The sequence below is a fragment of the Pelobates fuscus genome, chromosome 13, assembly GCF_036172605.1.
Source record: "Pelobates fuscus isolate aPelFus1 chromosome 13, aPelFus1.pri, whole genome shotgun sequence".
In the NCBI taxonomy this organism is placed as follows: Eukaryota; Metazoa; Chordata; class Amphibia; order Anura; family Pelobatidae; genus Pelobates; species Pelobates fuscus.
The window spans coordinates 22825459-22852006 of record NC_086329.1 but is presented as its reverse complement, the minus strand read 5'-3'; the positions used below and the strand labels follow the sequence as shown (position 1 = coordinate 22852006).

General features: G+C 43.2%; 1 protein-coding gene across 1 annotated transcript; it reads left to right on the top strand.

Annotated features, from left to right (window-relative positions):
• Positions 1-26548, top strand: LOC134582838 (carbohydrate sulfotransferase 8-like). The gene is made up of 3 exons (XM_063439503.1): positions 1-81; positions 16747-16897; positions 25548-26548. Exons 2-3 carry the CDS (start codon positions 16798-16800, stop codon positions 26393-26395), a joined length of 948 nt encoding a protein of 315 aa, XP_063295573.1. The 5' UTR covers positions 1-81; positions 16747-16797; the 3' UTR covers positions 26396-26548.

Below are 26548 nucleotides of genomic sequence, written 5' to 3'. Positions count from 1 at the left end.
ATTGGAACCAGCCTGAACAGTAGCAGAATAAAAAAAGGTTTACACAAGTAAGCAAGAAGTGGATTTATAAAGCTATATAAGGTAAGCAAATCAAAGCAATACATTATATAGCATTGTTATTAAATTGATATTAGGATACAGATTGATGAAGATAAGATTTTCTTTTCGCAAACACTATTATTTGATCAAACTGAAGCATAAACATAGGATTTAGTTAAAGTACTTATTGGCTGTGATATGCAATTTCAGTTTAACAAACCTTTCAATATCTATTTGTTTCTAGTTCTGTGTATGCGTAAATATTAGTGTGTGTGTTGTTTGTGTGTGTATATATGTGTGTGTATATATATATATATATATATATATATATATATAAAAGAGAGCGATGATACACTAACTATAAGGTGGTTGCGAGTACATTTGAAATCCAGTTAAGTGCTGCAGTAATTTTTGTTAGTTGTTTTTTTACAGAGAGGTTTTTGGGATATTTAACAAAATCAGGTGTTTATATTTCTAATCACTTATTTGAGCCACCTGACCTCATCCCTTGGGTGTGTATAAATATATACATAAACAAAAATCATTGCAGGAAGAGTTTATATAGACTGCAGATGTAGTAAATATATTTATGGTTTGAATAAATGTATGTTGCATTTCCATATTGTAACAATTGTTTTAAGTGCCACTGAAACAGTAAAACATACTTGGGTACTTACCCAAGAACCAACAATACTCCACCTACTGTGTATGTAAATGTTTTTTGCTTTTGTGTGGTTAGAGAGGTTACCACACAGGTGTTTTGAGTAACTTGTATTTATATTTTTCCAGTAAACATACTATGTTCACAGATTAACCCCTTAAGGACACATTTTATTCCAGAAGTTTGGTCCTTAAGGGGTTAAAGGGATATTCCACTGCCAAAAGGTAAAAATCACTCTTTAGTGGATATACCCAAATTGAAACCATGCATGCATTTATTTATGCAATTTTTTCATAGAGTGTATATATAAAAACAACTTGCAAACCTGCAGATATCATGTCTTGCACTTTAGGTCCCCCCACAAAGCGAAGGGACCTCAGCACTGGTATCAAGTAAATGTAAAAATGTTTTTTAAACCTTTATTTGCCGCCAGAGGAACAGTATAGTGTTAGGAACATAGTTGGCTTCCTCATCCGATGAGGTGTGGTGAAGTCCCCCAATGCCGGGGAAATAATCCAGCGAGTCTAGGGATGGATCCTCTGTAGGAGAAGAGTCCTCTTTTGGAGCCTCTGTTTTGGTGCAGCCAAATCAGAGTTAGCAGAATAAACACATCTTATAGATGCAGAGCAGAACAAGTGAGTCACGTCCACTTAGATGGCTAGTTATTGAATTTTCACTGATTATACATATATATATTTTATTAAAAATTTTTTAAATTTTTTTATTAAAACAATTTTACAGTTGGTCTTCATACTCTAGCTGCACATGAAACTGCAGCTTTTCTAAACTATTTTCACATATACCCCCCCCCAATGAATACATGGATGTTTTCGCCGAGGAGTATCTACTAAACAGTGATTTCTGACAGCTCCCTAGCTCCCTCCCTAGTTGTGCAGTATTGTCATTATAGTCTGTGCCATTATGTTTAACACAGGAGACCCTGCTCCCTGTGGCTGATGTTGATCCAAAAGAAGGTTAAATAAACACCACACCCTGAAGTGCAGTCTACTTTCTCTTCAAAGAAAGGCGGATGAGGTTAGTCTGCCCTATCCCATAATGAATGGCTTCTACTTTTTATTTATTTATTTATTTATTATTTTACTGATCATATAAGCACGGGCCCAAGGGTGTGCACACCTCAATCAGGGTTTTATTGTCTGCACTGTCCCCCATTTGGGTGTCTGCCTACCTTTTTGTACTAGTTTGAAATCGATCATTATCTGGATAAAGAGTAACATTTATATTGATCTGTTAATGAGGGTTCTTACTAGATCGAAATGTAGTCTTCATTTTTGAAGTTTGCATTGTAACTGTCCAGTTAGTAATTAAATAGGTTCAGCTTATTTATTGAATAGAAATATCCTGTTAGATGGTGTTTTTTTCAGTATTCTTATATGGCCTCTGCAAGATTTAGCTTTCCATAGAAATTACAAGTCCTGTTAACACAAAGAGTTCTGGAATCTGTCTGATGCAGATTGGCCATATGCCACAATGCAAATAAGCTATTTAGAGATATTGTCCAGGATTGTTTTCTGTGAATTTCTGTGTTACTTTGTTCTTGAAGGAATGTTGGTAGTCACTCCTGGTAAAATTTATCACTGTTCCCAGTTTGCTCACACTGATACTGGGGATGTATCTAGTAAATAGTGATGTCCCGAACAGTTCGCTGGCAAACATAGTGTGTTCGCGGTCGCGAACACGCGCAATGTTCGGTCCGCCCCCTATTCGTCATCATTGAGTAAACTTTGACCTTGTACCTCACAGTCAGCAGACACATTCCAGCCAATCAGCAGCAGACCCTCCCTCCCAGACCCTTCCACCTCCATGACGAATAGGGGGCGGACCGAACACGCTATGTTCGCCGGTGAACAGTTCCCGGCGAACTGTTCGGGACATCACTACTAGTAAACATTTTAAAAATGTTTTTACGTTTTTTTAAAAATTGGGCAGTTGAGTGTACTTTAAAGTACAACACAATTTAATTTTTTTTTACATTCTTTATTTCAGTTTTTTTTGTTTGATCTAAACAGGAATAAACGGTGGGGAGCGCCACTCTCTTGTTTGTACAATGGTCCATAGTGAATGCAACATACATCTGAGTGTAACATTATTGGTACATCCGATCATAAACCACATAGCTGAACCGTATTTCTATGTCCCTTAGACCCTTAACTATATCATCTATTTTTATTTTTGCCATTGAAATTTGTGGTACCCTAAGGTTTCTCATGCATAGCCTACAGGTGTTAGGGGCCTGTGGATCATGCACTCCATTTAACCCCTTCCCGACTGGTGACGGAAATTTTCCGTCAACCTTGTCCTTCAGTTAAGGACCGTTGACGGAAAATTTCCGTCATTTACTAAAGTTAACCCCAGATCGCGGCGATCGCAGGGTTAACGGTGCTCTGGTCTGCCTCTGTATTAGAGGCAGACCGGGAGCACCCGATCGGGCTGCCCCAGCTCATGTGCCCACTCTGACAGCATGTCAGAGCGAGCACATGTGCTCAATGTACTTACCTTCCGCCTCCCTGCACTTCCGGGTTCTGTGTGAAGTGCAGGGAGACGGATCTTCACTGATCCTGCCCCCTGGTGGAAAAAACAAAAATTAAAGTTAAATCCCACCCCCGTTTCCCCTGTTTTAATAAAATTAACCCCAGTGATAACTACAGTGATCAATTGGCCGGGTATACATTTTAATGTCATCTGATTTTTTTTTTAACCCCTGAGGGTTAATTATTTTTTTTAACCCTCAGGGGTTAAATTTATTGTATTAATTCATTTAAATATTTAAAAATTATATATTTAGCTAGCTGGAATGGGTGGAAGTTAGTGGGGAATTGGGGAATTTGGTGTTAGGCTAACTAGGGGTTAACGTTACATTTTTTTTAAAAATAAGCTTTAACCTCTTAAGGACCAAACTTCTGGAATAAAAGGGAATCATGACATGTCACACATGTAATGTGTCCTTAAGGGGTTAAAAAGGTAAAAAAAAAAAAATTTTTAACTGTTTTAGTAACGTTTAAGTAAAAAAAAAAAAATACCACCCCCCTTTACCCAGTCTAAATAAAAATTAACCCCTTCCCTGCCAGTTGATCACTGCCTACAGTGATCAACATACAGATCGCAGTATTATACTGTGATCTAATTTTTTATTTTTTTTTTGTCAATCTTTCTTTTATTGAAGCATATAAGATAGGGTACAGAAGAAAAGGAGGGAAACGTATAAGTGGTTTACAGTTGGGGGTTAAGACATTGTCAGCTTTGAAATATTACATTTCCGGAATGGCGATGCCTCATTTTTCTTTTTTATCTTGTCGTTTAGCAAAAACATAGTAGAATCAAGAGCAATGTCTGTCTAGTTAGGCTGTCAAAGGAGAAACAGTATGCAATTCAATTTCGTAGAAAACAACCGAACAGAACACAACAAAATACAACCAAAGTAGCGTTGCAGATATTCACAGATTATAGTAGGCTGCTTATGTTCTAGAGGTAAACAGGGGGATGCTAGTAGCTATATATAACAAACAAAATTAGTATTCTTTCTTATACCTTGTGCGTTGTGCTCTCGTGAGTGCTCAGTGCTAGGGAACAGGTTATGTCGAGTGTATTATTACTAGGTTACAGCTATTATACTGTAAATAGCCATGCAAGTTAGCTCACCATTAGTGCATCCCTGGGTGCAGGGCCAGCGATAAGCCTCACCGCAGTGGCACTAGGCAACAAAAATGATTAGCAATGTAAGAGCATCCTTATAGTGGTAGCCTGTGATCATGTACTTGAGCTGCACATTTTAAAACTGCAATATGTCACATAAGGTTTACATTCCTACCAAGGTAGGCAATAATAGTACAGGCTGTATGCTGTTCAAAGGTAAATCTTAGATATCCTAAAGATTATAAGACACTAGTGTCCGGGTATTGAGGCAGAAAGAAGGATATATTGGATCCCAAGTTCAGCAATCATGGCAGTATGCGGCATCGTATTAGGCTGTCATGCGCAGGAACACGGTGGAGAGAGTGTTCGGGACATGAGAGTGGTAATTAGAAGTTGTCTCCCTCATCCGATTCCTTCTGGCGGGAGGCATCTGTATCCCTTTGGTGGATCGTGGGGGTCAGTTGCTGCATGGGTGCGAGTGTAGGTGACCCTCCAGCCCCAGGCTGATTTATAGGTCTGCATCTTGTGGCCACAAACTCTTCTGCTTTCCGAGCATGAGTTTCCTCCTCTCATGGGAGCGGTGGGAGGCCTGATGGTGGGCTGCCGTTTGCGGCGTATGGGCCGCCGCCGGTGTGGGCGATGCTGCTGGGTCAGGACCCTCTTAGCCTTCAGCCTGGGTGGACTAGGACGAGTAAACAGTGGGTGGTCTAGTGCTTTGCCCGAGGGTGACCCCCTCGCCCCCCGCTGCCCGTGACCCTTCTTACCCTTTTCCAGGGGGTCTGGCTGCTGTAGCTGTGCTGACTGCATGCGACTTTGAAGTCTCTCCCAAAAGTCTCTGAATAGTTTGTCCAATCGCTGCTCAATATCGGCTGCTCCGTTATAGCAGGTCCTGTGACTTGAGAGCTGGGTTGGCTTAAGTGGAGAGTGTGCCGCCGCCATCTTTTGTGCTCCTCGTGTGGCGATGCCGCTGATGCGTGTGTAGCGCTTGGGGTCCGGTCTAAGTAAAGGTTACTCCGGACTTCCAGCGGGGACCGGGATATCCCCCACCGGTCCCAAGGGGGGGGGGAGGATAGGAGGGTCGAGGTATTTCCGTGACAATTAAAGAGCGAGGCGAGCGGCCGTCTCACCTCAGCTCGATCTTCAGCAGGCCTCAACATGCGATTTCGGGTTCCCGGGTGGGTAGAAGGCTGGTTTTGGTGTCTATGAGTACACCCGGGTTTCCCCAGCATTAATGTAGCCCTCCGAGGTGTGGGCGCGTCGTTTTTGGGGGTTTTCACCCTCCAAGTTGTGGTTTGTTGCGGGAGCTTGATCTCGGCACGTCCGTTCACTCAGGGTGCTAGGCTCCGCCCCCCCGCGATCTAATTTTTTTTAACCCCCGAGGATTAACTTTTATTTATTTTTTTTAACCCTCAGGGGTTCAATTTATTTAATTAATTCATTTAAATATTTTATAATTATATATTTTGCTAGCTGGGGTGGGTGGGAGTTATGGGAAAATGGGGAATTTACTGTAAGTGCTGCTTACTGCTAGTTAGGGGTTAACGGTAAAAGAAAAGTTGATAAAAAAATGTAAAAGTGTAAAAAAAAGTTAAGAAAATGTAAAACATTTAATAAGTAAAAAAAAAAGTTTAAAACCGGGTTTTACAAAGTAAAAAAAGATTTACAAAGTAAAAAAATACATTAAAAAATGCTCATTACCACTACACTTGGTACAAGCTAGCGGAAAAATGATCCCACGCTAAGGTTCAAATATGCCTTTTGAATTACCCTGGGATGTCTTCTTTAAGAAATGGTATGCCTTTATGGAGTAATTGGATTATATAGCCTTGTAATATACTCTAAAATGGGACATGGACACAGCGTAAAAATTCAAAGTTTGAAAAAAACTGGAATGGCTGTGTCTCAAATGTGCCCCTTCAATGTCCACATATACCTGGCAAAGGTACATACGGGGGTATTGCTGTACTCAGCCAACATAGCTGAGCAACATATGAAGTATTATACAGTCGTAGTACACATAAGGTTTGCAAAATATACTGCGCAAACTCACTTTGTGTGTCAAAAAGGCAGAAAAGGGGCGGGGCCGGACCGCCATGCTGACCGGTCGCATGCTGGAGAGGCTCCTGAGGGAATCAGCCCCATACGCTGAAAAATGCGGCGACTAAGCTTAAAATGAATAACGACAACACTGCTTGGCTGTCAGTGATGCAGCAGACCCCGAGATCGGGAGTTTTTGGAGCCCGGGAGGGCGAAATAAAGACTTTGGTGTCTGCGGCCTAATCGAGGAAGAGGCGGGGTGGACGGCCGCCATCCTGCTTTCTTCCCCGGCTATCACACACCGGCTCTCTGATGTGGTCCTGGTCCCGTTCCCCCCCCCCCTTGGACCGGTGGGGGTTATCCTGGTCCCCACTGGAGGGCACGCGGCAGCGGGGAAAGGAACACTACAACTTAATCTCCCGCACTCTGAAGCTAAAATGGCCGCCACCTATGTCACCACGGGAAAGCCAGCTCTGAGCGGCCTGCAAGAGGAATCCCTACAGAGGCTGTGGAAATCTACTACTACAGGTCTTGCACTCACGGTCTCCGAGGAGCAGAAAGACCTGCAGCTGATTGGCAGCACCCACTCGCACCCCAGCACAGACTCTCCAACGACCACTCACCTAAACCGAGAGCCTCGAGGAGAGAAAAGCCTCACGTCGTTGCCAGACATCTGGGTGGACACGCCTGCGGACTCTGATGCCGACTCCAGATAGAGCTCGATCGGAGGATGCCAGAAACGAACTTGTGCTGCAACCTGCAGAGCCAAACTAGCAGGGTATACCACTATACTGGGACGCTTTACCTATCACCCTTAGCCAAGCCGATGGAGGGAGCAGAGGGGTGACCCAGATAAGCTAATATGAAGATGTGCCTTTAGCATTAACCTTTGTCTCCCTGTGTAGCGGGTCCCCAGAGGCATACTCACTAAGTACCTATCTAACCTAGTTGCTACTCCTACATTACTCTACTACTTAAAACAGGCTTAGGCTTCTACACATGTTTGAGTTAACAATCTACCATAAAGTATGTAGCAAGCCTACTAATCGACATTTTCCTGCAATTTGAAATTCCTGTGTTTACCGTATGTTTTGTAGTTGTTAGAGCGGGCATCCCAGCATATCAATGGGCATCTTTCATGTCTTGGTAAAGAAAATCTGTGCTCTCAGCTGAATTCACACAGTAACATATACAGCACTCACCATTGTATATTGTAAATGTCTCATTACTCGACACTGCAACTTAGACCTGCACAGAGTTAGCATAAAATTGTATAGCATGTCAGCGTTTATCAGCTAGCACAGCATACACAACCTAACACCTTACGCTGCCAGCCTTGGCGACTCTAATCTTAACATGCCTAGCCTGCCAAGCCACTCAAGCTTACTATTTAGTAGACTCCCATACCTCATATGTGCACTCCTAACAGCACTTGTTGTAATGTCCTGCTATGTTCTTCTAGACAATAATGCTGATATGTACCAACTTTGACATGACTGCCTAGCTTAAACCTAGCGTGTTTTCAACTCTCAAAAAAAAAAATGTGCTGTCTTCTGCAAATGTCATACCAATGCTTGTTACCGTATTTCACACTGAAGGCTTCCTAATATTGTTGTGACATTGTGAGCATACCTGTATTCTTTCAAAAGTACATCAAAAATCAAGAATAAAAAAAAAATAAAAAAATAAAAAAATAAAAAAGGCAGAAAAAATGCTTTTTACCACTACACTTGGTACAAGCTAGCGGAAAAAATATCCCACGCTAAGGTTCAAAATATGCCTTTTGAATTGCCCTGGGATGTCTTCTTTAATAAATGGTATGCCTTTATGGGGTAATTGGATTATATAGCCTTGTCAAATACTCTAAAATGGGACATGGACACAGCGTAAAAATTCAAAGTTTGAAGAAAAACTGGAATGGCTGTGTCTCAAATGTGCCCCTTCAATGTCCACATATACCTGGCAAAGGTACATACGGGGGTATTGCTGTACTCAGCCGACATAGTTGAGCAACATATGAAGTATTATACAGTCGTAGTACACATAAGGTTTGAAAAATATACTGCGCAAAACTCACTTTGTGTGTCAAAAAGGCAGAAAAAATGCGTTTTACCACTACACTTGGTACTAGCTAGCGGAAACATTATCCCACGCTAAGTTTCAAAATATGCCTTTTGAATTGCCCTGGGATGTCTTCTTTAAGAAATGGTATGCCTTTATGGGGTAATTGGATTATATAGCCTTGTAAAATACTCTAAAATGGGACATGGACACAGCGTAAAAATTCAAAGTTTGAAAAAAACTGGAATGTCTGTGTCTCAAATGTGCCCCTTCAATGTCCCCATATACCTGGCAAAGGTACATACGGGGGTATTGCTGTACTCAGCCGATATAGTTGAGCAACATATGAAGTATTATACAGTCGTAGTACACATAAGGTTTGAAAAATATACTGCGCAAACTCACTTTGTGTGTCAAAAAGGCAGAAAAAATGCGTATTACCACTACACTCGGTACAAGCTAGCGGAAAAATGATCCCACGCTAAGGTTCAAAAAATGCCTTTTGAATTGCCCTGGGATGTCTTCTTTAAGAAATGGTATGCCTTTATAGTGTAGTTGTAATATGTAGCCTGCTCAAGTGCCCCAAAGTGGGACACGGACTCATCAAAACCCTCCATGAAAATTCACACTTAAAAAACTTAACTTGGGGCGGGGCATCCTGACCAGACGCCATTTCCCAAAGCTCCCTAACATAAAAACCTAATCCTGAGGATAGCGGCGGAACCAAGCCCAAACTGAACCCCACAATACCACCATTGGAATCAGGAAGACAAGGAGCATCGATCGATGCCTTTTTTTCAGCCACCAAAGTCGGCACGACGGAAGCACAGAACCGGGGCCTACCCCACGCTGTTAGGCCTCGAGAGCCTCCTGGGCGGCATCAGAACAACCAGCGCTGAAACACCCCACACCTCAACCTGGTCTGCCTCACCGACCAACATGTCGGGCATGGGCCGGCGCTCCCAAAAGTCGCACACCCCGGCGGAGGGCAGAGACATTGGAGCTATGCTCCAGAGGCCGTTGCAGCCTAGGCCCTCTGTCGCAAACGGAAACCCCGACAAAGACCAGAGCCCGGCGCCACAACACAGGCCGCGACACTCACCAACACCTCCGGCTGGACCTCCGGAACCATCCGACGACTCTGCACCGACTACCAAGAAGGATCTAAAATTAATGCTAGCTGAAATCCACAAAATGCTGGCGGCCGACTCGGCCATTCTCAAAAAAGAAGTAAGAGCAGTGTCGGAAAGAGTCCGAACTAATTAAGCCACCTTAACGGAGGTACAGACCCAGCTCACGGAGATGGCAGACTCCATAAAAACACTACAAAAACAGCAACAATCTACGTCTCTTAAGCTTGCCACCCTGGAGGACCGCCAAAGACGCACTCACATCAAGATAAGGGGCATTCCCGCAACGATAACGGCAGAGGAACTGCCTCATTACATTAGGAGACTGCTGGCCACGATTCTGCCACACGCAACGGCCAAGAAAATAGCAATTGACAGCGTATACCGCCTCCCGAATCCCCCCCACCTACGGTCTACCACGGGGCGAGACGTTATCCTCCGCTGCACCTCCCTACCTGACAAACTCCAAATACTGGCAGCGCTAAAAGGCAAAACGCCATTCACCTTCGAAAACTCGAACCTTGCCTTCTTCCAAGACCTGACAAGATCCACGCTCATGCTCCGCAAATCGTTTAAACCGGTCACGACACTGCTGCAAACCGCAGGCCTGACCTATCGTTGGGGATGGAACGGCTCTCTATCAGTGTCACGAGGCGGAACGATACACACGTTACCGTCCATGTCAGAGGCGGCAACCCTCCTGGAAACCCTGGGACTAACATCCACGGATACACCCGCTACTGAGGGAACAACAGCGGCAAGATGGGACCCGGCCTCCATACAACTGTTCGTCCCCAGAGCAGCGAACCAACGAGAGACTGACACCCCGAATGAAGAGCTCAGATAGGACATTCAGATAGGACATTCCCCGTAGCCTCCCTGGTCAGGGGCTTCAAACCCGCTTGCATCCACTAGACCACACAAAACACGTACCGGGCTCACAGGCCCAGATCTCGCACAATACGCAAACGCTCACCAAACTTGAGATAACTCAGAACCATTTATATCTTACCAAACCCACGCACACGAGTGTCGGCAGATCAGGGGAATAAATCATAAAACGCAACTCTCAGGCACGCAGCCCCCAACTGCCCATCCCACCCTCGTGAGACACCCAAGCATTAATGCACTCATTATCAGTCTCCTGTCTAGAGATCAACACACCAATACCACCCTCTCCTAGTACCTAGACAGACTGCCTCCACACAACACTGTACAATAGTACACCTGACACAGCTTGTTAAACCATAACAAATGTGCTTATGTTATCATGCTATATGCCTTTGTAATCAATGTACTTGACCTGGCTGTTGTGGCCACGCAAGATGCACTGTTAAGAACTGCACGCAAAAATAAAGAATTTAAAAAAAATAAAAAATAACTTGTTATGTCTCTTTTACAGCAGTGTAACTTCGCAAAATAGTGTCTAGGTCATACATTGGGCATATTGTTTTACTCAGAAGGCTTAGCTGAGCATAATTTGGGGGGTTTGAACTTAGTGGCACATATGAAATGTACAAAATGCCCAGCAAAAATGTAATCCATATGTAAAAAATGCCCAAAATTATATTTTACCACATACTTTGGCATATATTGGTGAAAAAATGGGGGCATGTTAAAGCACAATATGCACCATATGAGATACCCTGAGGTGTCTTCTTTTACAAATGGTAGGCCTTTGTGAGGTTTTTTTTAACAGTGAAACTGCTATAATACGCCAAATTGAAGCATAGGCCCATTAAATCCGCCTCTCAAAATTCTAGGTCTCCTATATGGCACTGTAGCTTCACGAAATAGTGCCAAAGACATACAATGGGGGTACCATTGTACTTAGCAGAAGTAACTGAACACATAATAAAACCTTGTGCAGGAATAGCACACACCAACTTTACAAAATACACATGAGAAGTTCTTTGTTATAAGTTTGTGTGCCAAAAACCCCAAAATACTAAATTTTACTCCAATATTTAGCAGAGATTGGCAGTGAAATGGCTTCTTAGAAAGTGTCAAAACAACCTTAGGACAATAGCCTGTGATGTCTACGTTATATAAATATATACTTTTGTGTGGCAATTTTGTTTTCTTTTATGGGTATTAAGCTTACAAGACATACCAAATTCTAAAATCGCTCCATATTAAAAGTTTATTTTACTCCTTGTGCTTTGTGACCTGTAACTACCAAAAAAAACCTGAATCCCAGACACATTATATATTCTGTAAATCAGAAAAACTAAATGAATTTATTTTTAATTACTTTCTTTAACCTGCACTAATTAGGCACACATTATTATTGCAAAAACTGTACAAAAAACACAATTTTTTTATTTTTTTTGCATTTTTCTGTATTTTTTTAATAATAAATAAGTATAATAAATATATATATATATATATATATATATATATATATATATATATATATGTTACATCAAATTAAAGCCCTTTCTGTCCTCTAAAAAACAGTATATAATATGCATCGGTGCAATAAACGAGAGAGATGCAAATTGAAGTTGAACGCATACAGCAAGAAAATGCAAAAATTGCTTGTGTCATTAAGCGTAAGACAAGCTTCTGAAGCTGTGTCCTTAAGAGGTTAAACGAAGAATCCCATTTCTTTTCAATACTTGTTGAAAAGGTTATGTTATCAAAAATGGTTTTGAAGTGGCAGTTATCATTTAAATCATAACATTTAAACTTAAAGGCTCACATTTAAACTTAAAGGCTCATTCTTGCTGGTTGTTATCTTTGATAACGAGATAAAGATTTCATATTTAGAATTATAACGTTTCCAATTTAGCTTAAACGTGTGTGTATATATATATATATATATATATATATATATATATATATATATATATATTTCTAAACACATAGATAACGATGAGATTATTGCAAGGTTATTGCTCCAGTTAAATAGGTTAAGCCCCTATATACGGAGAATATTTTAAATTGGAGATGTTCAGTGTGTGTACATAGACTTGCAGAATGACAGTAGGATTAGGATCTTCCCTGAACTTTGTTTATTTTATAACATTCTTACTTTGAAAAAGTGTATGTTATCTCTGCAGACACAATATGAGATATTGGCGAATGTGGGGATATGTAGCATTCGATATAGGGGGCAGTGGGGGATATGTGGTATTGGATATTGGGGGCTGTGGTGGGATATGAGTAGCGGAGGGATGTGGGGGATGTGTGGCAGTGGGTATATTGGGCAGTGGGGGATATGTGGCATTGGATATAGGGGGACGTTAGAGACATATAGTACTGGATAAAGAAGGTGATGTGACAGTGGATATGAAGGTGTGTGAGGGACATGTGGCAGTGGATATAAAGGTGTGTGGGGGACATGTGGCAGTGGATATGAAGGTGTGTGGGGGACATGTGGCAGTGGATATGAAGGTGTGTGGGGGACATGTGGCAGTGGATATGAAGGTTTGTGGGGGTTGTGAGTAATAGTGGACTGAGTGGTAAATTAGGCATTGGATATGGAGTGGCTTTGGGGGACTTTTCAGGGCTTTTTGGATTTGGCCTGGGTCGAACAGGGTTTGAAAACAGAAAGTTAGCCCTTCTAGTCTTCCCAAAAATGTAAATATTGTATGCAGTAATACTGTACACATAGCCTAATTCTAATGTAACATAACTAAACCTTATTTCCTGCTGAATAACCTTCAGGCTATAATGTCTTAAATAGAAAACTATCTTTAGACAGATTGTTCCTCCACCACATTTCTAATAAAAATAAACCTGACTAAAATACAAATTTTAAAAATCTGATATATATATATATATATATATATATATATATATATATATTATTTTTTTTTTTTACACATTTTGTTTTATCTCCAATTGTTATCCACTCTTTGTATAATTCAGTCCTCAATTCGGTGCCCATTGTCAGACATCATAGTCACACAGCAAATAAAGCCCAAAGTAATGGCTAACCTATCTATTATGCAGCTGGCTCCTCCCTCTCCTCCTGAATGAGCACTGGATGAGCTTCAGACTAGGACTTGGCCTCTGATGTCATCAGGGAATGTCTTTGCAGTTTGTAGCCAATCGGAGTGCTTGTAGGAATGTGGTTGGTATGGGCATGATGCTGGAGACTGCAGGCAGGAGAGACATACAGCTACCCCTAGTAGGTATTCCGCCCGTAGCGTGATGTTCTGCAATAGGCAAAATTTGTAAATGTCTTTTGTTGCTTCTGTGAGAGCCCGTGACCTGACTCCGCCCAGGCGGTTGATATACTGTACCGCCGAAACATTGTCCATGCGGAGCAGGATGCAGTAGTTTGACATGTTCTTGGCCAGGCTGCGGATGGCGAAGGATCCAGCGATCAGTTCCAGGCAGTTGATGTGTAGGTCGGTCTCCTCGCCCTGCCATGGACCCCCTGTGGAGGCGACCGCGCAGTGGGCGCCCCAGCCCCATAGGCTGGCGTCCGACTCCACGATGAAATCCGAGTAAGAGACAAAGATCGCTTTGCCATTCCAAGCTTGTATGTGAAGTAACCACCATCAAAGTTCCGTCCGCACTTCTGTTGACAGTGGAATCCAGTGATCGTATAAGTGACCGGTGCTTAGGTATCTCGCTTTCAGCCGTTGCATGGCCCTGTAGTGTAGTGGACCCGGGAATATCGCTTGTATGGAGGAGTATCCATCCTTAGGATGCGTCTGATTTCCTTCCGTATGGAGGCTAGCTTTGCAGCAGGTAGACGCAGAAAGCAGTGTTTTGAATAGAAAGCCGATGAACTGGACCGACTGGGAGGGAGAGAGAGACGATTTTTGTCTGTTCACTACGAAACCCAAAGATTCCAAAAAGTGGACAACAAATCTCGTCTGCAATCGTAGCCTGGAAGCGGATTCGCAAAAGATTAGCAAGTTGTCCAGGGATACGAGACATCGCACGCCCAAGGTTCGGATGTGTGCCATCACTGGTCTCAGCAGCTTTGTGAAGTACTACGGAGTCGAACTGAGGCTGAATGGCAGACATGTAAACTGGCATGTCTGTCCTCTCCATCGGAAACTGAGGAAACGCCGGCAGTCTAAGGCAACGGGTTCCGACAGGTATGCGTCTTTGAGGTCCTGACGTGTAAACCAGTCGTTCTCTATGAGGAGGTCTTGTAGAAGGTGGATTCCTTCCATTTTGAAGTGTCTGTATACTACGTAGGAATTCAATTGACATAGGTTGATAACTGGTCTGTAGTCTCCTGTCTTTTTCTTGACCAGGAAGATATTGCTTAGGAAGCCTTCCGGGTGCATACACACCCAATACACAATACACACCCCTGTATAACAACATTAAAATGCTATACAAGAACCCCTTCAATCAGACACCAACACTACCCACAAAAGCACACCTGCATTTAAAAGCTAATATTACATACAAACACACCCCTGTGTTCAAACGCAAGCATTAAAGATAAGTACACCACTGCAATAAATGGCAACGGCACATACAAATACACTCCTGCGTGCACACATGTACTCAATACACAAACATGCATACATTCAAATGCACAAACATTGCTCACAAATACAACCCTGCAATAATGCTGGCATAGCATGATGAGAGTTGAACGACAGATGGGGATCTACGTTTTGACCACTCTAGCACTAGAGGGACACCCAAAATGCTTTATTGCACCAGGGCCCTCTCTACATTAGCTCCGCCAAAGGCACCTAGTAAGGGATATTATTCTGTCCCTAGCAGGGTCGGACTGGGACAAAAATGTTGCCTGGACATTTGAAGGCATACTAGCCCAATAGGATGGGTGGAGCCATATAGGGCACGAGTCCTGCTGAAGACCTCTTGCATTAGGAAAAATGCCTGTGTTTGTTAGCACAGCACAAGCTAATGTTATAAAATGTTTGTCCTGCGTTTTCTTGTGATTTGTCTCTAGTGTCCCCATTTTCCAAATGGACATCCAGAGGGAAAAAGTGGTACATGATCAAGGGAGGGTGTTGTGTGCAGGGGTTTTGGGGTGTTTTATACATTTATAGACTGCTTATGAGGTTGTGGGGGGTAAGCTACATGTGGTGTTGTGTGCAAAAGGAAGTTGCTTGTGTGGATGCAAACAGGGACGCATCTTCAACGAGGCAAACAAGGCATCTGCCTTGGGCGGCACTTTGCAGGGGGCGGCAAAAAAAGCCGCCCCCAAACACCCAGGCAGATCCCTTGCTTGCCTTGTGTCCTGGGGGGCTCAAGAGCTGGCCACCTTTGAGCCCCCCCGAGGCTGGAGGTTGGCAGCGGGCAGCGAGGGAGCATACTCACCTGAGCTCCTCCTGCTCAGGTCCCTCTGCGCCACTTAATGGAGCCGGAATATGACGTCAGACCGGCTCCCAGCATCACTAAGTGGCGCGCGAGGGAGCTGAGCAGGAAAATCAGAGCTCCCTAGCCGCCTATACTGCCTGTCTGCCCCCTGCCTGCCTGCCCACAGCCCTACTGGACAGGTAAGTAATCCACTCCAGCTCTCCAAGGGAGGCTGGGTGGATTTAAAATAATAATAAAAAAATAATAATTTGTGAGTGCTGGTGGTGGTGTCTGTGAGTGAATGTGTGTGTATGTGTCAGTGAGTTTGTGCGTCTGTCAGTGCGTGCGTCTGTCAGTGAGAGTGTGCGTCTGTCAGTGTGTGTCCGAGTAATAGTGTGTGTCAAATCAGTGAGTGTGTGTGTGTTTGTCATTGTTTGTCAGTGTAAATGAGAGTGTGTCTGTCAATGAGTGTATGCATCTATCAGTGAGTGTGTGCGTCTGTCAGTCAAAGTGCGGCCTTGACAGGAAGGGGTGGGAAAATGTAAATTAAGGGGGGGTGCACAAATCCTAAATACACCACTGGATGCAAATATGAGAGAACATATTGTTCTAATGAAGCTTGTTTGTATAGAATGCAAAACATTTCCCATGTGACAATTTCACTTTAAGATTTTAGTCCCAACATAAAAAAGATGTGAATAATTAATTAATTTGGAAGAACTGGACAGGTGTATTAAAATAAACTTGTAAAATATTGTTGTGGATTTTCTTTATGGTGAAATGACAAAGCCCAGAAAACCATTAGTTGTTTGTTGCTGTGTAGTCTGTCATGTTACATCTTTTATACAAAGATTATATTAAAAGCCTATCATTATGCATTAATAACTGATCATATTTTGTACTTTCAAAACACAGAATTCCATTTTGGATGACAATTTTTTACTTGATAACTGCTAGTTTCTGGAAATGAAGTGGAGGATGTACCGCAACCTATTCTGTTTCCTTATTCTTTGTCGTCTCTATGGATTATTCTTCAATACTCAATGGATAAAAGATTTTTTCAAAGGTACGTAGTGCGTAAACTGGTGTGTCAAATAGTAATATTTTACTTTATAAACCTCAACATTCACATTCACATTTCTCCAAATAGTATCAAGAATAAAATAGCAGAGTGCTTGCTACGAATATTTAGCATGTTCATGGGCTAAAACATTAAAGGGACACTCCAGGCACCCAGACCACTTCTGCTCATTGGAGTGGTCTGGGTGCCTACTCCCACTACTCTTAACCCTGCAAGTGTAATTATTGCAGTTTTTTATAAACTGCAATAATTACCTTGCAGGGTTAACTCCACCTCTAGTGGCTGTCTACTAGACAGCCACTAGAGGTCACTTCCTGACTCATAGCACAGGAAGCCTGTGCTAGAGCGTCGCTGGACGTCCTCACGCTGTGTGAGGACCTCCAGCGTCGCTCATTTCCTCATAGGGATGGCTGGGGGTGACAACAGCCTTCCGTGCCCAGAGATTTCATTCGTGGACTTACAGCCTGGATAAAGCGATTCGTTCACAGTTAACTGATTATTTTGTTTAGTTAGTGTTTAGAAGAGCAAGGATTTTGTTTAATATATTTGATTACAACCTTTTTTACTGTGCATTTATTTTGGAACCACAATAAAAAGAGCAAGTCCTTTTACCTCATGCAGCCTAAAAAGACTGTGTGTAACACCCCAATCCCAGGACAAGGTACCAAGGGAAAGGAGTACTTTTGTCACTATATATATATAACAGGAGACAAGTTTCCAAACACATAACAATAATAATGGTTTCAACTGGGTGATTTTTGTACTGTTATATGGTAATAAGCTTTGTATCTACTAGGTTTTGATATATTATTGGGAAATCCTTTCTGCTCTGTATAGGTGGTGGCATATCTTTTTTGTCTTGTTCTAGTCTTTGTCTATGTATTCGATTTATTTTGTACAAATAGGAAGATTCTTTAGCAAATGTTTGGTATCAAATGTTTGTCTTTATTATATTAATCAAATACATTTTTGTATTGTTATGTCTATTAATTCTCTTGATACAATGGAAAAATCTCTAATACATTTAAAAAAAATATATATATATATATATATATATATTTATTTTTTTTAAATAATTTATTTATATATATATATATATATATATAACAGGAGACAAAGTGAAAGAAAAATAGTGCAGAGTGTTTGAACAATCAATATTTATATTAGTGTCCACAGGTTACTGCTCACCTTGATTTAGAGCCAGTGGTCCTGCCCTAGGCATGGCAAAACTCAGGCATGCCCCCCCCCCCCTCTAAATGTCACTTCCTGTTAAAAACCAACACGCTCCTCTCAGACTCCCTTAACACTTGACTAAAACTGCTGACACTGTCGAGTAAATATGCATATAGTAACAGTTTATGCTTAGCTCTAACAGGCTTCTTCTGTCACACACTCTCCACACACTCCTGGAAAATCGCCTTATGCAACCCGACACATAAGGGCAATGGGACCTGATCATAAGGGGGCCAGGGACCTCCAGGAACAGCACCTCTATGCTACCCCAAGCAACTAGCTCGCCAACTCACCTGACAACACACTACGATAGTCTATCATCCTCCCACCGGAATATACAAAGTTCCACATGGAACAATCATGCATACACCCTAAACATGCACAACACACATCCCAAACCTGATCTAGAATACTAGTCATACGAATTACACACCCTAAGCTCCAGGTTTTTGTTACGTGTCAGTTAACTTGTTTTATAATAAAAAAAAAAAAAAAATTACAGTGCTGCTAAAATATTGTACAGACCGTGATCTTGTAAACGCTTTCTCATGTCAATGTGAAGTATCTGATCCTGTACTCCCCTGGCACTACAAAAATAAAGAATAAAAAAAAAACAACACGCTCTTTGCCTAACAGACAAATGTCTTCACTGATGCATACACTGACATACACTCACTGACAGATACACAGTCATTGTCACACACTGTTTAACCAACACCCGTCATATTCCAGTTCTGGCGTCACTGCTGTGCTGAGCAGTGAAGAGCTCAGAGTACTGCCTCGCTGCCCCCCTCCCACATCCGCCTATGCCAGCCTCAGGCGGGCCCAGAGGTGGCCTCGGCCAGCTCCTGAGCCCGCCAGGACAAGAGGCTGGCAAGGCAATTGCCAGGGCGTTGTTTTTTTTTTTTTGCCAAATGCCTTGTCAGGCTCGCGGTAAATACACCACTGTTTGGAGCCCATATGTTACTGGCTCCAAGTTTTAACACACACTTGCCAATTTGGAGTGGCAAGGACCCCCTTGAGATGTAGATGGAAAGAATCTGGTCCCAGAGGATTGTGAAGATTAAAAATTGTTTAAACTTTATTAAATTACAAACAAAAGTAAACTTCACATGGGAGATAAAAACAAAGTAAATGAAGAATAAAATATATTGTCCTCCAGATCTCCGAGACGCTTTTCGTCTGATATTCAGGCTTTTTTAATCGGTGCATTCTTCCATTAACATCCCTCCATATAAAGAGGTGTTCGGTGGTTCTTTCGTCCGCTTGGATGTATGTTCGGTCGGGGGCGTCAGTTGAACCAGGTGCTTTCACTAATCCTTTGTTTGTTCGTCCATACGAATGGCGGAACTGATTTATCGGGCTAACTTTGTACGTTGTTCGTATGCCAGTTCTCTATACGAATGGCGGAAATGACGTATCTGGCTAATCCCGTACATCACCTTTGGTTCATTCATTTGGTGAAAGTGAAAACTACAATGTCCATAAGTCCTTGCGCTCAATAGCGCCGTATTTCAAAAGTCCTAATAATAAATATATAGGACGGGGAGAGACAAAGGGAAATAAGTATTAAAAAAGAGAAGGTTTGTAAAACAACAAATTATAAAATGAGGCTGTGCCCAAAAATAAAAATAAACATTTAGATAATGCAATTAGAATTTTAACATATGGCAGCATATTTTCGATATGCTGAATAGTGTCACCAATCTAATGAGAGATTTGTTATCAAACTAAGAGATATTTGAATGGGTAAAAAGGTGGAGATTAAAAAATAGTAAATACAAAAATTCTAATAAAATGCTGAAAAATAGCTGATTAAATATAAATTGCAAAAGGGGAAAAAAATGTAGTATGGTTGTAATTTCCATATACAATGTAATCTAAAAAAAATGGGTAATTATATAAAATGGGAAATTATAAAGGCACAGAAAGCCAGCACGTTCAGAGCCATAACGTCAAATAGGCTGTTTAATTGTGAGCATTCCCTTTTTCAGCTGCTATTGCCAATACAATCTATTCATATCATTATTAAGTGCCCGAGTTCCACACTTAGAAAACATAAATCTTTGAAAGGATAGTAATCCCATGAGCAAAGGGATTGGCCGCCTCCCTTCTGCCTGAGTGTAGTAGGCCGCAGCTCTGACTGCGTCTGTAGGTGCCCAAACCTGTACCTCAGTTGCAGATCAAGGTGGTCTCTGGTAGGCTGGAGTTCCCAGACCTATTGTATGTGGTTCGGTTGGGTGCAAACAGAGCCTGGATGGTAAAAACGCCAAAATTATCTTGGGTCAGCCAGAGCTCTTTCGAGGTGCTCCTGCTAAGCACTGCAGTTAGTCTCCGCCCCCCTTCAATATCAATTTTATTTTGCCGTCCTCGTATGTTTTTTGTAGCGCATCAAATAGATATAGTAGCTACCAAGATTAAATGAATTGCAAGTTAACATTTACAAATGGTTTGCTTTTTGGCTGGCATTTAATTTAGACTAATGTTCGTCTGGATCATAGAAACATAGAATGTGACGGCAGATAAGAACCATTCGGCCCTATCTAGTCTGCCCAATTTTCTAAATACTTTCATTAGTCCCTGGCCTTATCTTATAGTTAGGATAGCCTTATGCCTATCCCACGCATGCTAAAACTCCTTTACTGTGTTAACCTCTACCACTCCAACTGGAAGGCTATTCCATGCATCCACTACCCTCTCAGTAAAGTAATACTTCCTGATATTATTTTAAAACCGTTGTCCCTCTAATTTAAGACTATGTCCTCTTGTTGTGGTAGTTTTTCTTCTTTGAAATATAGTCTCCTCCTTTACTGTGTTGATTCCCTTTATGTATTTAAATGTTTCTATCATATCCCCCCTGTCTCGTCTTTCCTCCAAGCTATACATGTTAAGATCCTTTAACCTTTCCTGGTAAGTTTTATCCTGCAATCCATGAACCAGTTTAGTAGCCCTTCTGTGAACTCTCTCTAAGGTATCAATATCCTTCTGAAGATACGGTCTCCAGTACTGCGTACAATACTCCAAGTGAGGTCTCACCAGTGTTCTGTACAATGGCATGAGCACTTCACTATTTCTACTGCTAATACCTCTCCCTATACAACCAAGCATTCTGCTAGCATTTCCTGCTGCTCTATTTCATTGTCTGCCTACCTTTAAGTCATCAGAAATAATCACCCCTAAATCCCTTTCCTCAAATGTTGAGGTTAGGACTCTATCAAATATTCTGTACTCTGCCCTTGGGTTTTTACGTCCAAGATGCATTATCTTGCACTTATCCACATTAAATGTCAGTTGCCACAACTCTGACCATTTTTCTAGTTTACCTAAATCACTTGCCATTTGGCTTATCCCTCCTAAAACATCAACCCTGTTACATATCTTAGTATCATCCGCAAAAAGACACACCTCACCATCAAGACCTTCTGCAATATCACTAATAAAACTATTAAAGAATGGGTCCAAGTACAGATCCCTGAGGTTTCCTACTGGTGACAAGCCCAAGCTTCGAATATACTCCATTGACTACAACCCTCTGTTGCCTGTCACTCAGCCACTGCCTTACCCATTCAACAATATTGGAATCCAAACTTAAAGATTGCAGTTTATTGATAAGCCTTCTATGTGCAACAGTGTCAAAAGCCTTACTGAAATCTAGGTAAGCAATGTCTACTGCACCACCCTGATCTATAATTTTAGTTACCCAATCAAAAAAAATCAATAAGCTTAGTTTGGCATGATCTCCCTGAAGTAAACCCATGTTGTCTCTGATCTTGAAATCCATGTGTTTTTAGATGTTCTACAATCCTATTCTTTAACATGGTCTCCATCACTTTCCCCACTACTGAAGTAAGGCTTACTAGCCTATAGTTGCCAGACTCCTCCCTATTACCTTTCTTGTGAATGGGCACAACATTCGCCAACTTCCAATCTTCTGGGACTACTCCTGTTAACAATGATTGGTTAAATAAATCTGGATCAGGGATAGGCAACCTTCTGCACTTCAGATATTGTGCCCTGATGCTTTACCATCATTGTCAGGGCCGGCGCGTCCATAAGGCGGCACAGGCGGCCGCCTTAGGGCGCCAGAGGAGGGGGGGCGCAAAAATCAGAATCCCCTGCCTCTGGCTGGAGACTCGGATTTGTAAACTCACCTCTCTCCCTGCAGCCAGCACACAGCAGGAGCAGGGCAGTGAAGTCAGCCGTCCTCCTCTGATGATGTCAGAAGGGGGCGGGACTTCTACTGCTCCCAGACTCCCCAGCGGTCCTGACTGCAGCTCCAGCCTCCAGTGCAGCCCCTCCCAGCCGACCACCAGTTGTAAGGTTCTCCCTCCCTGGCCCAAGGTAAGCTTCTGGGAGGGGAAGGGGGTGGGGGAAGAACTTTCAGCTTTTTTTTTTTTTTTTTAAATCAAAACTTTTTTTTGTTCCAGCCCCTTTCTACAGCCCCTGCCCCACCATACTCCCCCTGCCTCCACCATACTCCCCCTGCCCCCACTATACTCCCCCTGCCCCCACTATACTATCCCTGCCCCCACTATACAGCCCCTGCCCCCACCATACTCCCCCTGCCCCCACCATACTCCCCCTGCCCCCACTATACTCCCCCTGCCCCCACTATACTCCCCCTGCCACCTCTATAGCCCCTGCCCCCACCATACTACCCCTGCCACCTCTATAGCCCCTGCCCCCTCAAAACTGCCCCACCATACTACCCTGCCCCCTTCACAGCCCCTGCCCCACCATAGTGCCCCTGCCCCCTCTACTGCCCCATGTGCCCCTCTACAGCACTTCTATTTCCCTCTATAGCCCCTGCCCCCACCATACTGCCCCCTTTACAGCCCCTGCCCCCACTATACTGCCCCTGCCTCCACTATACTACCCCTGACCCCACTATACTCCCCCTGCCCCACCATACTCCCCCTGCCCCCACCATACTCCCCCTGCCCCCACCATACTGCCCCTGCCCCCACCATACTGCCCCTGCCCCCACCATACTGCCCCAGCCCCCACCATACTGCCCCTGCCCCACCATACTCCCCTGCCACCTCTATAGCCCCTGCCACCTCTATAGCCCCTGCCCCCACCATACTGCCCCTGCCCCCTCTACAGCCCCTGCCCCTCCAAACTGCCCCACCATACTACCCCTGCCCCCTTTACAGCCCCTCAATAGCCCCTGCCCCCTCTACTGCCCCATGTGCCCCTCTACAGCACTTCTATTTCCCTCTTTAGCCCCTGCCCCACCATACTGCCCCCTTTACAGCCATCTATAGCCCCCACCCCTCTATGTCCCTCTATAGCCCTTGCCCCTGCCCCCTCTACAGCCCCTCTATGCCCCTGCCCCCACTATACTGCCCCTGCCCCCTCCATATCCCCTGCCCCCTCTACAGCCCCTCTACAGCCTCTGCCCCACCAAACTGCCCCACCATACTACCCCTGCCCCTTAACAGCCCCTCTATAGCCCCTGCCCCACCATACTACCCCTGCCCCTTAACAGCCCCTCTATAGCCTCTGTCCCCACTCTACTGCCCCATGTGCCCCTCTCCAGCACTTCTATTTCCCTCTATAGACCCTGCCCCCACCATACTGCCCATGTCCCCTCTACGTCCCTCTATAGCCCCTGCCCCACCATCCTGCCCCATGTGCCCCTCTACAGCACCTCCATAACCCCTGCCCCACCATACTGCCCCTCTACAGCTCCTATATTTCCCTCTACAGCCCCTGCCCTGTCTACAGCCCCTCTTTCCCTCTAAAGCCTCTGCCCCACCATACTGCCCATGCGCCCCCTCTACAGCCCCTGTCCCCACCATACTGCCCGTTTCCAACCACATTGCCCCTTTGCTCCCACCACAGCCCCTATACTCCCTTCTACAGCCTCTAACTCCCTTACTTCACATCCCTTCCACTCCCTTTTACACCCCATAACTCCAGTACAGCCCCTATTCCCTTACTACAGTCCTTCCCCCCCCCCTACAGCCCCTCTCCCCCAATTGCTGCCCATATCCCCCACACTACAGCCCCTGTTCCCACTTGCAGCCATCAACCTACTTCAGTCCCTAACCCCCTACTACAGCCCCAATTCCCCACTACATTTCCTAAGCCCCCAATTACAGCCCCTGTCCCCCTACTACAGCCCCTAACTCCTCAATTAGTGCCCCTATTACCCCACTAAAACTCACTACCACCCCACCCCCCCAAGATTAGGTTCTGGATCTGCCCCTGCTCTGTATACCTGTCTGCATGTCTCTGGATGACTATGTATGTCTGTGTATGAAAGTGTATGTATGTCTGTGTCTGTATGTCTCTATATGACTGTGTCCGTGTGTTTCTGAATGTCACTGTATGCCTGTGTCTGTATGTCTCTGTATGACCGTATCCATATGTCTCTGTATGCCTTGTTCTGTATATCTTTGTGTGACTGTCTGTGTATATATGTCCCTGCATGCCTGTGTAAGTATGTCTCTGCATGCCTGTATGTATCTGTATGCCTTGTTCTGTATGTCTCTGTATGCCTGCATCTTCATGTCTCTGTATGTCTGTGTTTGTATAACTGTGTCTTTATTTATCTATATGCCAGTGTCTGCATGTCTCTGTGTGTGTGTCTGTATGACTGTATGTCTGTGTACCTATATGTGTTTATTGTATGACTGTGTGCCTGTATGGCTGTGTTTGTTTGATTGTGTGCCTGCATATTTCTGTGACTATGTGCCTGTATGTGTGTGTAGCTATATATCTATGTCTATATGGCTTGGGAGGGAAAAGTTACACAAAGGAGCCTGAGGGGAAGAGGGACACACAAAAAAACAGGCTGAGGGGAGAGACCCACAGAAAAGGGCTGTGGGAAAAAAAGACACACAAAGGGGCTGGGGGGAAAAGGAGATACACATGGGGGTTGTAAGAGACATACAAGGGGGTGTTAGACACACTAAAGGGGGGTACAATACACTACATGGGGATTTCAAAAGGCTGGATAGGAGACACCGCTAAAGATACATCTTATTCGTGTGTGGGAGGGGGGGGGCAGCGGCAAAATTCATCTTCGCCTGTGTAGCCAAAAATCCTTGCACCGGCCCTGATCATTGTAGCTGTAAAAACACAATAAGACATGTAGTCCACAACATCTGGAGTGACGAGGGTTGCTTACCCCTAGTCTAGACGACACTATGAATATTGTCATTGTGTGTATGTGCCAGGCAGGGGTGGCATGTTTTACCACCCACATATCTAAATGTTGTGTCATGGCTTTTTCTTGTGCTGCATGTTTTTATACTTAGAAATGTGATTTATACAAAATTAAACTTTTTTCCCGACAACATATGTTGCTATAACATGGCGTATGTATTTCTTTTGCATCTGTAAAAGTTTAATTATAATTATGCTAATGTTAATATTTGTCATTCTCTTGTAGTTCATAATCAAAACTCAGTCACTCAGACTCATCGAAAAAATATAATGAAACTGGTTTGTCAACAAAATAACCGCACCTTTAACTCATCATACAGAATTCCATCCTTTGTTTCCAGGCAGTTGTATGTGGAGCACAGTTATAAGTTCATCTATTGTGAAGTACCTAAAGTGGGTTGCACTAATTGGAAGAGAATAATTCTTCTCTTAAACAAGACTTTTGCTGTTTCACATGAGGATCTCGAGCACTTTGAAGTTCACACAAATTCTTTGTTGGTCCGACTTAGTTCCTATAACTATTCTCAACAAATGGAGATGCTTCAGAATTACACTAAGGTGATGTTTGTTCGAGACCCTTTGCACAGGTTGGTTTCAGCCTACAGAGACAAGTTTCTCCACGAAGAAAATATATACTACAGTAAAACCTTTGCAGATCGAATCAAGGCAAAAATCAGAAAAAATAAAAATTCCTCACAAAAGGTCACTTTTGAAGAATTTGCTCGCTTCATCATTCAGGAAAATGAACGGTACAGAGATATCCATTGGAAACCAATGCATGCACTCTGTGACCCTTGTAACATTCAATATGATATTGTGGGCAAGTTTGAAACCATGAAAGAGGATTCAGATTTTGTTCTAAAGACTATAAAAGCCCCAAATCACTTTCAATACCCCAATATTAAACATTATCCAAATGAGTCCCGGACTAATGAAGAGATAAGCATGAAGTATTTCAATAGCTTACCCCCAAAGGTCTTTGAAGATCTCATAGATGTTTACAGAGAGGACTTCTCTCTGTTCCAATACCTTCCTGTAAACCGTACAAAAACACAAAAAATACCAGAGAAATAGGCAAATCTGCCCTTTCTCACACCAGTCTTTCTTCCTTTTCATTTTTAAAGTGAAAGCACGAGAGCATAAACTTCAGAGCTCGTCTTCACATTGAGTGAGCGCAAAACCTGCATGATACCAGTTCTTGTTAAGTTAAAACAGATTTTGATTATT

What these genes read in the sequence shown, in the direction of transcription:
- LOC134582838 (XM_063439503.1), top strand. Translation starts at nt 16,798, where the DNA reads ATGAAGTGGAGGATGTACCGCAACCTATTCTGTTTCCTTATTCTTTGT. An exon ending in GATAAAAGATTTTTTCAAAG is followed by an intron (nt 16,898 to 25,547) that starts GTACGTAGTGCG and finishes ATTCTCTTGTAG; the next exon opens with TTCATAATCAAAACTCAGTC.